General features: G+C 26.8%; 2 protein-coding genes across 2 annotated transcripts; both read left to right on the plus strand.

Annotated features, from left to right (window-relative positions):
* The first annotated feature begins 4,169 nt into the window (after window positions 1-4,169).
* LOC124840480 (uncharacterized) lies at window positions 4,170-10,111 on the plus strand. Its single transcript, XM_088091714.1, has 10 exons — window positions 4,170-4,349; window positions 4,427-4,582; window positions 6,132-6,411; window positions 9,012-9,059; window positions 9,139-9,192; window positions 9,275-9,311; window positions 9,392-9,444; window positions 9,528-9,564; window positions 9,646-9,693; window positions 9,804-10,111. The coding sequence occupies exons 2-10, from the start codon at window positions 4,444-4,446 to the stop codon at window positions 9,819-9,821; spliced, it is 714 nt and encodes a 237-aa protein (XP_087947840.1). The 5' UTR covers window positions 4,170-4,349; window positions 4,427-4,443; the 3' UTR covers window positions 9,822-10,111.
* A 3,589-nt stretch (window positions 10,112-13,700) lies between these two features.
* On the plus strand, window positions 13,701-14,642 carry LOC148198730 (uncharacterized). Its single transcript, XM_088115903.1, has 3 exons — window positions 13,701-13,731; window positions 13,829-14,225; window positions 14,603-14,642. The coding sequence occupies exons 1-3, from the start codon at window positions 13,701-13,703 to the stop codon at window positions 14,640-14,642; spliced, it is 468 nt and encodes a 155-aa protein (XP_087972029.1).
* Window positions 14,643-15,194: the final 552 nt, after the last annotated feature.

The following is a 15,194-nucleotide window of genomic DNA, read 5'->3' on the forward strand; positions in this document are numbered from 1 at the left end:
ACTTTTATTATTTTTAATACTGTCAATCTCTTTGATTATTAATATATTTAGTTTTAGTTTTTATTTAATATATATATATATATATATATATATATATATATATATATATATAGTCATATACGCATTTTAATAATATTTTTTTTACTTATTGAGGGGCGTCAATTGATCTATCTAGTGTTGTCAAAACGGGTAACTCACCACCACGAGATCGTCACTTAGTGAGTCAATTCAACTAGGTTTATTTATTAATTAACGAGCCAAAAAAATTTGAATCCACCACAAATTGTGAGTTAAATAAATAGGTTGACTCATTGACATACTTAATTATAGTTTTTTTTAAATCTATAACAATTTTTTTTTGCAATTCAAATCTAAATAAATTTCACTCTATTAAACTCTAAAGGCAATTCAAAATAAAAAAAAGTACCAAACAATTCAAATATAATCCAAAAGCAAGCACAAAAATCGAACATATAAGTTTCTAAACTTGATCATTTTTTTGTCACTTATCCATTTATAATATTAGAGATAAATTCATAATATTTTTCTCTCTTGGAAACACATTTTTCTTTATCGTCATCTACAACACAATAAAAAAAAGTATTAACTAATAATATTGAAACATAAATTAATAAATAATTAAATTAAATTAAGTGAGTTGATGAGTCAACCCAGCTCACCACGGGTTCAACTCAGATGAGCCGAGTTCTAAGTGGATCATGTTGAAAATTGACCATTGTAAAAAAATGACATTTTTTTCAAACCCAATCTAACCCAAACACGAGATGGATGTCAACTTTTTATATGAATGTTGACATTCCGTGGATGTCAATGCAAAAAGGAGTAATTTGTGTAATGGAATGTTTATTGAGGTATTTCAAAAAAGATGAAATTTTTAAGACAGGTGGCGACACCCACTAGCCACCAGCGACAACAAAGACAAAGTAGGAAAAGACTCAAACAACCTACTCTAATACAAACTTGAGATTGAAAGATAAAATAATTTTAGAAGACTTAATTGATCTTATAATTTTTTATTTATAAGAATAAACGGATAAGAGTAAACACAATATAATCATGATAAATAAAATAATCTTAAACACAATATAATAATGATAAAAAAGTAAATATTCTAACAAGATCCAAATTAACAAATTTTAACCAATAACTTTAAAACAATAAATTTATAAGTATGTTTTCTTTTTAAGTATTTTTTTTAAGAACAACCAATTTCTTTTTTATCTATCTTAATTGTGATTTTCATTTAATGGAATACATCAAATTCTGAATGAGGTGAACATGCATCATTTATCAATGCAAATTAGCAAAGACGAAAATCCAAAAATATCAAAATCACAATCGTCCCTTGAAAATGTTATTTCATATACAAATAAATTTTACTTAGGTTACTGATGAATATTTAATCTAAATTATATTTCAAATTAATCATTTCTAACACAACTCAATTTAAAAAAAAAATCAAATCTTATATGACAAAATCCAAAAAGAATAAGAATTCACACTCCGACTACATTAATTATCGTTTTTAATTGATTTAAGCCTTTCGCTTTCCTCTAAATTAAAAAAAAAAATGTATAAAATGTAAGGGTGTCTCTGGCATATTTATTTTCCTCACTTATTCACTAATATTTCATAATTTAAATTATTTCTGGTCAGAAGTGGCAATATTAATTATAATTTATTTACATAAGATACTCCAAGTAGTGAAGCACATAAATGACTGTTTACTAATATTTTTCCTACTAATTTTATTTAATTCTGAACAATTTAATCCGCAAAGAAAATTAATTTTGGATTTTCCTGTTTTGTAACTTTCCAATAAATATTTCAGTTTACATTTATAGATTATCCAATAATTTAAATAAGGAAAAGTTGAATATTTTCTTAAAATAAAAAAAAATGAAATCGAAATAATTTGTTATTATTATCACTATACTAGTACAATATTAGTTCATGCTAATTCTTTGTCTGGGCTTGTTACTATATTATAAAATATTAAAATTTTTATCAATATATTATAAAATCCTTTTCATAATTTGCTCAATATATTATAAAATCCTTTTTATAATTTTCTCAATATATTATAAAATCAAATACTGAAAACAATTGAAATGTTGAAGCGAGAATAAAAAAAAATTGTATCTAGATGCCCGTCTTTCTTCTATTTCATTATTTCTTCTGATTTTCTTTTTTCATATTTTGTCAAACTTTTCTGTGAATATTTCATTGAATTTAAAAAAATTTACATAAAAATTGATAGAAAATCGATTTAACGAAATTTTAAAAAATTTATAATTTTATTTACAAAAAATATTAAAATTTTTCACAACAATATATCATATATTCAAATTATTTTATTGTCGAATATTCGTGTAAGATAATTAAAGTTGATTTTCTTCATGTTGTAAATTATTGAAAATTTTCTTTTTCTCTTATATTACAGCTAATAACTTTGTATTTAAATAAATAACATAAAATAATTATAATTTTCTTAATCACTAGTAATTCAATATTGTTCGAAAAATTACACGCTCTTTACATTTGAGAATCATTCAATAAATAAATGAACAGCAAGTTATACAAATAATATAAAAATTCATCTAATGAGAACAAAAGAATAATTTTATGTGAAAATTTGTAAAACACATGCACTAATATAGTTCAAGTACATTCTTACCTTCTAATAAAAGAATTTAACCCAAACTTAATATCATTATAATGCAAGAGTATAAGAAAAATCAAATACAAATAGATTGATTTTTATCCCAACAAGAAACATAAAAGATTTATAATCTATTATATAATTATCAATACTCACCATATATGATCTTAGATGATGTGTGACTTTTTAAGACATTTTTTTTATTATCTCAACAAAAATTGTGTAGGTTATCAATGAATGAAGATCTTGTAAACTTTAAGTTTTATCATCTTTTATGGTTAGTGTAGGATAATCTTGTCATGTCAAATATCTTATTTATAGTTGATATATGTTATTTAAGTGAATCAAATCATAATATTTAATCTAAAATATTAAATATAGAAAGGGTTGCACTTTAATTAGTATTTTTAATTTTTACAGTTTTTTTTTCTTTTGTTCATTTTGTCTCGAGGGATTGAGAGGTAGATTTTAAACCTAACTCAATAATAGAAAACCGGTTTGTAAGATATAATTTGCACACTTATATATATTTTAAATTCGTTATATCTTTAATCAATGTGAAATCTTTAACATAACTCCCACGTCCAAACATATAAATATTGAGTGTGAAAAAAGAAACATTAATGTGACGTCTGATAGCGAGTGTACATGATAAATCTAATAAACAAAAAAAGGATAATCTTAAATTCATAGTTTTGATATCAATGTTAAGAAGTCAACTTTAAATTTAATTTAATTTTATAAAACTTTGTAAAGTGAACTTTATACTTATATTATATATGTAAATACATTTTATCTATTAGTTGATGTGAATACTTTATAGAAGACTTGCCATGAATGTTTGATAGGTTTTATTTGACTTAAAGTGAAGCTTTTGGTTTTATTACTTTGACACTGGAGAACATAAATAATATAATATATGAATAAATAATATAGAATATAAACAAATAATAGTAAAATTAGCTTAAAAGAATTTAAACTTTTCTTTATTCGAATGTTATTTTATTCTCAAATTCATAACAACCATACATTTCTATTTTGAATTTTGCCACGTCACTCTAAGCACTAATGGTATGACATCGGGGTTATTCCATCTTAATTATAGCTAATAATAACAAAATACAAACAATTATTTAAGTTTAACATATAGTTTTGATCCATAAAAATATGATTTTATTTATCCTACTTTATAAAAAAATATTATTTTATCCTTAGAAGAAATACTAAACGCATATTTGTGATCGATCAGTTATAATTATTTCATGTGACTTTTAAGGCGATCATTATAATTAGTATGATTAGCGTTTTAATTAAGTTAATAAAATGTAACCAACACTGTAAAAGAAGATAAGGCTCAACACAGGAACAATTAGTCAGCTGTTAGCTTATTTTCTAAGCAATGAAGTGACAATATTCTAAGTTGATGTTTATCAGTATAATTTGATGTCAAAGCAGAGAAACAAGACAAAAAAAATTGAATAAAGAATCTAAATTGTTCTCGATATGAAACATTTCATGTAACTGATTAATTGATAAAGCATAGAGAAGAATAGTGGGTGGTGCATATGTTGTTTGATCAAGAACAGAGTTCTATATTCTTGAAAAGGGATGAAGATACTAAACCTGAACAGTAACATATCGTGCAGTAGTTGATTGGATTGTCGAAGTATTTATTAGTAGCTTGGTTGGTTTCCATTCCCAACCCAAAGCTAAGAAAATTAACACTGGTTTTCTGGTTTTAAGGTATCTGCAGAAACAAGATGATGTGGCGTATCAGGAAAACATGTGTTGAAAAACACAACTCTCGGGGTAATATGGTGAGGAAGACAGAAGAAGTGGTTGTGATAAAAAAAGTCAATGCTTCAAATAAAAAACAAGAGAGAAAACCACCAAGTAAAGGTATTAAAGATTATCCCTCTCATGCACCTCTTTCTTCTCTTCACAAATTTCAATTCACTTTTGTTCATTATTGTTAACTTTGCATGCTCATGTTTAAACAATACCATCATATTCTTTTTGTTTTCTCTCACTCATTTGGATTTAACAATACTTTTCACTTTTCACTTTTCTTACTATTTTTTTTTATCAATAATGTTATGATAACACATATTAATATTTATTTGACATATATGAGATAAAATAATTATAAAAAAAATAAACTTTTATGTTTATAAAAAAAATGAAAAATATATTGTTAATGATTCTTATTATTTTTGTTTTGTGAGGAAAGGAATCTGACCCATAGATAAGTTGTTTCAAAATAGATATCCCACTTAAGATTATGTAATTGTAAATACATGATTTGGGTGAACTAAAGCATCAATTTCTTGACTTGTTCAACAAAAGTTCTTATAAATATTCTTCTTTTATGAACGTATTATAACTCTACATGCACGTGACTCATCAAATTTTATTTGCCTTTTATTTTGGTCCTTCAAATGAAATGCATCATTGTCAAAAGCTTTAAGAATTCTAGATTAAGCGTGTTAGAATTTGAGATAGACAATATGATTGTTTATCAAATTTATTTTAAACTATATATCCTTGATTTTTGAAATGTAGATTAAGTGTTCTAAAATTTATTTCTCTTGGTTAGAGAAAACATTTTTTTTCCGACAAATACAATCGTCTTGTTATATATATATATATATATATATATATATATATATATATATATATATATATGGCTAGAATATTGTTTGACCAATAATAAATATCACAAAAATAGTTTGTGAATTGTTAAAGGAATTTTTTAGTACAAAAAAAAGTAATAGAAAGTAATTTTAAGTTTAACTCAGTATGAGAGTAGTCCAATAGCGAATGAAATAGAAAGTCTATATAAGTTTTTATAACCTGGTTTTATGAGATTGAGTTAGGTTTAAAGTGAAGAAATTTTTCAAAGAAATTTAGGTTTATGAATTGTCACAATTCTTTTAATAAACTAATTTTTTTTTTAAAGATTATAATTGTTGTCTCGTATGTTATTGGAATGATCTAAATAAAGAAAGTATGATTTTCGACTGAAATAAATTAAATGTAAATACTACGTGAACTTAACAAGACGAAAATTTAAATATATCAAAATTACAATAATAAACTCTTGAAAGATATTATATACAAACAAAATTTACTTAATACAATACTAGGGATTGAATTTTGAATGACGGTTAAAATAGTATGTAACAACGATTTTTTAAAATCATCGTTATTTTAACTCTTATTAAAAATTTAATAATGAATAAAGCCGTCTTTTAGGAATAGAATATGTAAATAAGAACTTTACAATAGAAAATATTGGAGGAGAAATCTGATTTTACTATATTTTTCCTCTTCTAACATGATTAAGACCACTAATTAAAGTTTAATTCCTTAAATTATTAATTCTTTGATTTATAATTGTTAAAAAATCAGCTCAATATATAGTTTATTGGTTTTGATATTTGAACAGGTGGCTTTTCAAAAACAAAGGATATTGCGGTTGTAAAGGGTAGTGATGCGAAGGTTTCAAAAACAAAGGAAATTGAGGTTGTAAAGGTTAGTGATACTGAAGATACAACTTCTTTGGAACTTGAAGCTGATGATACAAATTCTGATTCCTCAGAAGCTGAAGATATGAACTCTGATGAATCAGAAACTGAATATATGACTGCTGAGAAATCTGAAACTGAGAATATAAATTCTGAGGAATCATCAGAAGAAGTTGAGGATTCAGATGATGAGCCACCAAGGTATGTTCACATGTTCACAACAACTTAACCAAACGAAAATCGTAACTATTGTTGAAGAAGAAAAAAGAAAAAAGAAATGTTCATCAATAACAAGATACTCAAGCATCTTTTGAAAGAATTATGCTATGGTGGTTGTTCTTCTCATTGACTTTTGAGTTGAGTTTGTTTTCTATATATTATCTTTAAGTAATTCATAATTATAGATTATACACTAGTGCAAAAAAGACTTTAACGTCTGATCTCGACGCGACGTTTTTATAGGAGATGTTAATGGAACGGCGGATAGCACAGGTCAGACGTCTATATAGACGTCGGACAATATATATCAGACGTCTGCATAAACGTCTGTCTGGGTGACAACCGACGTCTAAGCCACTGGAACGTGAGTAGCCACTGTAAGCCATTGGACGTCTGTATGTGCACTGACAGACGTCAATAGACGTTGGACAATACCATAACAGACCACTACTGGGTGTTTTTTTTAAAATTAATTTATTTTTACAATAAAACCACACCTAAAAAACAGAAAATTGTCTCAAAACAATAAAATATAATATATATATATATATATATATATATATATATATATATATATATATATATATATATATATATACACGTTTCAAGTTAACAAAATACTAAAAAACAATCCAAAACCTAAACTATCAAAAGTTAAAGTTAAACTAAATGTAAATGTTCAACAACAATAACAAATCTTCCTAGGTACATCTTTGAAGATAAGTTGCCCACTCTTGTCTTATCTTCTTAATTGTGTCTTCTGTATAGGAGATGTACTCTTGAAGCGTTGCAAAATGAAGAAAGATTCATTATGTTTGCATATGTTCAAAGATGAATTTTATTTTTAATGTATTGAAGGTAAGAATCATTACCTCAATCCAGTCATCTATAATGGCAGTTCGAATGATGATCTTAATCCAAGACATCACATAGTAGTCACATTCTCATGAATCTAGCTACTTGTTACACTAAAATGACAAACTAAATATTCAAGCATTTAGACCAAAATGATGGTCTTAATCTAGCTACTTGTTACCCCAAAATTATCTTCCCCAACATCACGTATCATGTCCTCTAAATGATCACTCAACCATTCTTCCACATAATTCGTTCCTCGTGACGTGGTAGACTGGTCCAATACTTCTTCATGCCAAGTCCAAACGGTATAAGTTCTCATTATGCCGAACATGAAAAGATGATCACGCATATTGCTTGAGTCTTGGAGTATTTGATTAAGACAACAAACACAAGGACAAAAATATGTCCCATTCACAAACTTTGCATTTTGTTCAACATATTCCAAGAACTCCGAAACACCCTTCTCATATTCTTCACTGATGCGACGTTCATTCATCCATCTTCGATCCATACTATGTACATACTTCATCAGTTTCAATTTTTTAACTCTCACAAGGTTAGGCCCTACCCATTCAGAAAAATTATTTTTCATAATTTGCTAAGTCACGTGCAAAGAAGTCTAACATGATAAATTTGATAAGATTTCGACAACATTTCGCATTGATCTTCGAAATACACAAAATGAGAGTAGTAAGTGATGACCATAATCAAATATGCATCCGGAAAACAACAGAAATAATCTGAACTGAAATTTTATCAATCTTATCCATAAACTCCAATGTACAAGTTATAGCAAATTATGAAAATTAATTTTTCTAAACTTTCCAATCAGACAATTCAAAATTTAATACAAACAATTAAAAGATTAATCGTTTGTGTTAAATTTCAAACGGAAACTAAGTTTCACTCAATGATTTGATACTTATAATCTAACATGCCAATCATAATAACACAACAAAACTTTATCACATGCATATTCAAAAGCCAATAACATGCATACCTAAAAGTCAATAACATGCATACACAAAAACCAATAACATGCATACACAACATCCAATGACATACATATATCCAAAAGCCAATAACATGCATATATCCAAAAGCCAATAACATGAATATCCAAAAGCCAATAACATGCATAACCAAAAGCCAATGGCAATTGAACAGTCACTTTTCGCAGTCCATTTGGTGTCCAGGAGGGGGGCTGACGTTTAAATAGCCTATAAACGTCGGAGTGGCGGGATCGGACATCTAAATGACATCAAAAATTAACTTTTTGGATTCTGGGCTGACCCTTTAGGCGTCTGATATGGGTGGTCGACTATAGACGTAAGCCCCCCTGCACCCCGACGTTTATAACGAATAAATAATTAATTTTTTTACTTTTTCGTATCTTTTTGGTGTCCATTTGGAGGAGCTGACGTGTATGAGTAGTTAGACGTTGGTGCCCCCATAACCGACGTTTAAATACTTGTTCTACTTACGAAAATGCCACCAGTCATTTTTTAAGTTGGATATTCAGGAGTCGAATGTCTAAACGGTGACGTGAAAGACTTTTTCTACACCAATGATATAGCCTTTATTTTTTCAGAAAAATAGTAATTATAGGAGAAGAATATAAAGAAAAGAATTTTTTTTGTATGAATGCATAAAGGAGTAATTTGTCTATGGAGAGGTGTGTTATATGGTTCATAATTTTTTCTTATCTTTTTATATGAATGCAGACGTCCCGTGGATTCCACTTCAAAAAGAAGTAATTTGTCTATGGGGAGGTTGTCATAAGGTTCATAATTTCTTTGACATCTTTATTAATGAAAAAAATCTTTAAGGTTAATTTTTATATGAATGCAGCTCTCTCGCGGATTTGGATATAAAAAGGAGTAATAATTTGTATGTTGATGAAAGGTATGTCATAAGATTCATAATTTTTTCTTATCTTTATTAATGAAAAAAAAATTCTTAAGATCAACTTTTTATATGAATGTAGGGTTCACTTCAGTATTCAGGGGTTGAATTATGGAGGGGTATGTTATAAGTTTCATCATTTTTTCTTATCTTTTATAAATGAAAAAAAAATTAAGGTCAACAGTTTACTTGAATGTAGCCACCCAAAGATATTCAATCGAAGGATAAGGGAATTTTCAATGCTGATGAAAGGTATGTCATAAGATTCATAATTTTTTCTTATCTTTATTAATGAAAAAAAAAATTCTTAAGATCAACCTTTTATATGAATGTAGGGTTCACATCAGTATTCAGGGGTTGAATTATGGAGGGGTATGTTATAAGCTTCATCATTTTTTCTTATCTTTTATAAATGAAAAAAAAAATTAAGGTCAACCGTTTACTTGAATGTAGCCACCCAAAGATATTCAATCGAAGGATAAGGGAATTTTTTATGGACAGGTAAAATTATGTAAAGTATATATTCTAATGTGATTATCAACAACAAAGTAGTGTAATTAATAATTGACAATTGATTCTCTTTTTCTTTGTTGTTTTGTTGTTACAATCAGAGACAGAGACTCAAGTAACTATACGTGTGAATATTCACGGTTACGGCCTACCGAAGGAGAATTTCTGTTCCTGTTAATATGTAGCCATAAACTACAATCAATGACACTAGTTTAATTATAATAAAATACAAACTCAAGAGAGCTTTGCAAACTTATCTGTATTCTCCTAAATAATTCAAGGTTTTAATGTTGTTGTTAAATGTCAATTGACCACTAACCTAATTTGGATGGTTGTTGGTTATGTGGTATAATTATATGTGTGCTTCTATGTATGATTGTTATATTATCTTGAATAACTTTTGAGAGTGTTCTTCTTTTCCCACATGCATGCACTCAACGAAACCTTTTTGCCTTTATTTTGGCACGGATCGGTTATAGGTCCTAGAATTTATTAAAGGATTATTTTTCTCAAAGATACTATTATATGGTACTTTAGAAAGGGGATATTTTGACAAAACATTATTTAGTATGAGGAAAACTTTGTTCTTTACCCCACATACAATGTTAATATTAAGTCTTATCAATGGATGAAGATCCTGAGAACTTTAAGTTTTATCATCTTTTACAGTGTAGGATAATCTTGTCATGTCAAATATCTTATTTATAGTTGATATCAGTTATTTAAGTGAATCACATCATAATATTTAATCTAAAATGTTAAATATAGAAAGGGTTGCACTTTAATTAGTATTTTTAATTTTTACAGTTTTCTTCTCTTTTGTTCATTTTGTCTCAGAGGAATTGAGAGATAGATTTTAAACCTAACTAAATAATAGAAAACCGGTTTGTAAGATATAAATTGCACACTTATATATTTTAAATTCATTATATCTTTAATCAACGTGGAAACATATAAATATTGAGTGAAAAAAGAAACATTAGTGTGATGTCTGATAGTGAGTGTACATGATAAATTTAATAAACAAAAAAAGGATAAACTTGAATTCATAGTTTTGATATCAATGTTAAGAAGTCAACTTTAAATTTAATTTAATCTTATAAAATTTTGTAAAGTGAAGTTTATACTTATATTACATATTGTAAATATATTTTATCTTTAGTTGATGTGAATACTTCATAAAAGACTTACCATGAATGTTTGATAGGTTTTATTTGACTTAAAGTGAAGGTTTTGGTTTTATTACTTTGAAACTGGAGAACATAAATAATATAATATATGAATAAATAATATAGAATATAAACAAATAATAGTAAAATAAGCTGAAAAGAATTTAAACTTTTCTTTATTCGAATGTTATTTTATTTTTAAATTCATAACAACCATACATTTCTATTTTGAATTTTGCCACGTCACTCTAAGCACTAATCGGTATGACATCGGGGTTATTCCATCTTAATTATAGCTAATAATAACAAAATACAAACAATTATTTAAGTTTAACATATAGTTTTGATCCATAAAAATATGATTTTATTTATCCTACTTTATAAAAAAATATTATTTTATCCTTAGAAGAAATACTAAACGTATATTTGTCATCGATCAGTTATAATTATTTCATGTGACTTTTAAGGCGATAATTATAATTAGTATGATTAGCGTTTTAATTAAGTTAATAAAATGTAACCAACACTGTAAAAGAAGATAAGGCTCAACAAAGGAACAATTAGTCAGCTGTTAGCTTATTTTCTAAGTAATGAAGTGACAATATTCTAAATTGATGTTTATCAATATAATTTGATGTCAAAGCAGAGAAACAAGACATAAAAAAAAATTGAATAAAGAATCTTTTGTTCATTATTGTTCTCTTCACAAATTTCAATTCACTTTTGCTCATTATTGTTAACTTTGCATGCTCATGTTTAAACAATACCATCATATTCTTTTTGTTTTCTCTCACTCATTTGGATTTAACAATACTTTTCACTTTTCACTTTTCTTACTATTTTTTTTTTATCAATAATGTTATGATAACACATATTAATATTTATTTGACATATATGAGATAAAATAATTATAAAAAAAAATAAAATTTTATGTTTATTAAAAAAATGAAAAATATATTGTTAATGATTCTTATTATTTTTGTTTTGTGAGAAAAGGAATCTGACCCATAGATAAGTTGTTTCAAAATAGATATCCCACTTAAGATTATGTAATTGTAAATACATGATTTGGGTGAACTAAAGCATCAATTTCTTAACTTGTTCAACCAAAGTTCTTATAAATATCCTTCTTTTATGAAAGTAATTGTGGTCTCTTGTCCAACCCTCGTAGACAATTCCCTCCTCAAGGTATTGTTAGTTCATATTTCTGTTATGTGTCATAAACATAATAGTATTATCTTTCACTTAATTACATGATTGAGTGAGGAAGTATCAAATGGTCAATATGTAACCCTCTTATCCAAAATATAAGACATATAGCATAAGAGAGACATGTACATAATATAAAATATTTTAAGGATATTACATAAACATACACAATAAATAAATAAATATATATATATATATATATATATATATATATATATATATATATATATATATATTTACAACGACATCAAAAATAAAATTTTCAGTGTCTTTCATATGCTGTTCGTGCACCTATTTCTACATTTGCTCATGTTAACACAATCATAACATATATCATGACAATAAAATTAATTGTAACTTTTGAAAATAATTTCTTGCATAACATATATAAAAATAATAATTTCATTAGCAATTCATAAACAAAGATTTTTTATAAGAACGAGAATTCTAATTCAATATCCAATATAATCCTTTCTCAAACAATAAAAATGTATATAATATGACTCAAAAGTGCTTACATAAATTTTTGATACCTTTTTATATACATAAGTTTAAAAAAACTTAAAAATCCTAAAATAAAATCCAAAGTCCAAAGCATATAAAAATAACACAAAAAGAAAATTACAGATGTAGACTTTTGCCTAATAAGGTATGTTCATGTAACGAACATAAACTTGCTCGCCCAATGAATTTAACTATAAAATTAAAATAAAATTATAATTTATTTAATTTACTAAATTATTCTTCAATTGTGCTTATGATCTTCATGTTCTTTAAGTTCTCTTCTTCATGAAACATTATAAGATTCAAGGAGATATATTTTGATCTTTGACGTTATCATAGATCCTTTTATTTGCAAACGGTCTTCCTTAAGAGTTTCTCATATATGTTCAAGAGATAATCCTATCATACCCTCTTCTTGAAGAAAATTTGTCCTTAAATTTGTATTACTTGAAGATTACTTATCATTCTCCCTTGTTTAAAGAGAATTTGACCAAAATTCTAGAAGATCATGTGCACAAACAAAAACATAAATCAAAGATATAAATATAAAATAATCAAAAATAAAAATTATACTTAAGTGATATTTAGATCCTGAAGGGAGATCCGAGTTGATAACAAGTCGACAATCAAGTTGGCAAAAAACCCAGTTAATCACGGAAGGAGCAAGCACATCGACATCCGTTTTCATTTCATCCGAAAACAAGTCAAAGAAGGAAAGGTCAAGCTGAAATATGTTGAAAGCCGAGTTCAAGTCGCAGACATATTCACTAAGCCACTGTCAACCATATTGCTGGAGAATTACAAAAAACTTATTGGAAAGAGAGATGAGAAAAGTATTTAAGTTTTAGAGGAAGATTTGTTATTAAACTTAAATTAAAAATTTATTTCTAGTTGGTTAGAATAACATTAATAGTTTTAGGTGGCAGACATCATTATTTATCTTTAGTATTTGAAAGGACAAAAAAAAACTTTTGAGCTGCTTGGCATGTAAAGACGCAAACCTTTTCCTCATAAATAATTGTATCAGGTCATTTGAAAAAAGTAGAGAAAAACTAAGTTTTTTTTCATACGTTGCCAACCTTTTGCCTTCCTGTTGCCAACAGGAGAGACAGAGCGATGATGCGACACTTGACGAGAGTGCGAACTGGTGAGAGAGAGAGAAGAAAATTCTTATGCACTTTAGGGTTTTGCACGTTACGTTAAAAAATCAGCTCAAAAGTTTATTGTTTATGATATTTGAACAGGTGGCTTTTCTTCTAAGGCAAATGCAAAGAATTTTGATGCGGAGGTTTCAAATGCAGAGGATAGTGATGTTGAAGATGTAGAGGATAGCGATGCTGAAGATACAAATTCTGAGGAATTTGAAGCTGATGATGATACAAATTCTGAGAAGTCAGAAGACGGCGTTACAAATTCTGAAGAATCTCAAGCTGAGAGTTCAAATTCTGAATCAGAAGCTGATGAAGCAGAAGATGAAGATATAAGTTCTGAGGAATCTCAAGTTGAGAGTTCAAATTCTGAAGAATCAGAAGTTGATGAAGCAGAAGATGAAGATATAGGTTCTGAGGAATCTGAAGCCCAGGATATAAATTCTGAGGAATCATCAGAAGAAGTTGAGGATTCAGATGATGAGCCACCAAGGTATGTTCACATCTTCACAACAACTTAATCAAATGAAAATAATAACTGTTGTTGAAGAAGAAAAACAAAATAAGAAAGTGTTCATAGATAACAAGATCCTCAAGCACCTTTTGAAAGAATTATGCTGTGGTGGTTGTTCTTGTCATTGACTTTTGTGATCAGTTTGTTTTCAATATATTATTTATAAGTAATTTATAATTATATTATATAGACTTTTTTTTACAGAAAAATAGCCATTAGGAGAAAAATATAAACAAAAGAATTTTTTTCTTCCTTCATTGTATGTGCACATTCTCATATTGTATGCGATTTTCATTAATTGTGTCATATGGTTCATTATTTATTCTTATCTTTATATGTCTTTTATATGAATGTAGGCCCCTCATTGATATAAGGGGCGTAATTTGTATACTGTAATGTGTGTCATTCATCATTTCTTCTTATATTTACCACTGAAAAAAAAAACTTCTTGTCAACTTTTTTGTATAAATGCAATCGTATCATGGATTTCAGTCCAGAAAGAGTAATTTATTTGTTGGAAGATGTGTTATAAGGTTTATAATTTACTTTTATTTTATTAAAGAAAAAATTCGTAAATTAACTTTTTATGTGAATATATAGACCTTGGAGGATTTTAATTCATAAAGAAGTAATTTATTTACCGAAAAGTGTGTTATAAGGTTTATAATTTTTTTTTATTAATGAAAAAGATCTTTAAAGTCAAATTTTTATATGAATCCAGATGTCTTATGGATTTTAATTCAAAAAAAAGAGTAATTTGTCTATGTTATCAGGTTCATAGTTTCTTTTATCTTTATTTTTGAAAAAAAGTTTTTAAAGTCAACTTTTTTATATGAATGCAGTCATATAGTGAATTTTAGTCAAAAAAGAGTAATTTGTTTACGCTAAGGTGTGTTATAAGGTTCATCATTTCTTCTTATTTTTATTAATGTAAAAGATCTTTAAAGT

The sequence above is a fragment of the Vigna umbellata genome, chromosome 5, assembly GCF_029865625.1.
Source record: "Vigna umbellata cultivar VRB3 chromosome 5, Vumbellata_1.0, whole genome shotgun sequence".
Taxonomy (NCBI): domain Eukaryota; kingdom Viridiplantae; phylum Streptophyta; class Magnoliopsida; order Fabales; family Fabaceae; genus Vigna; species Vigna umbellata.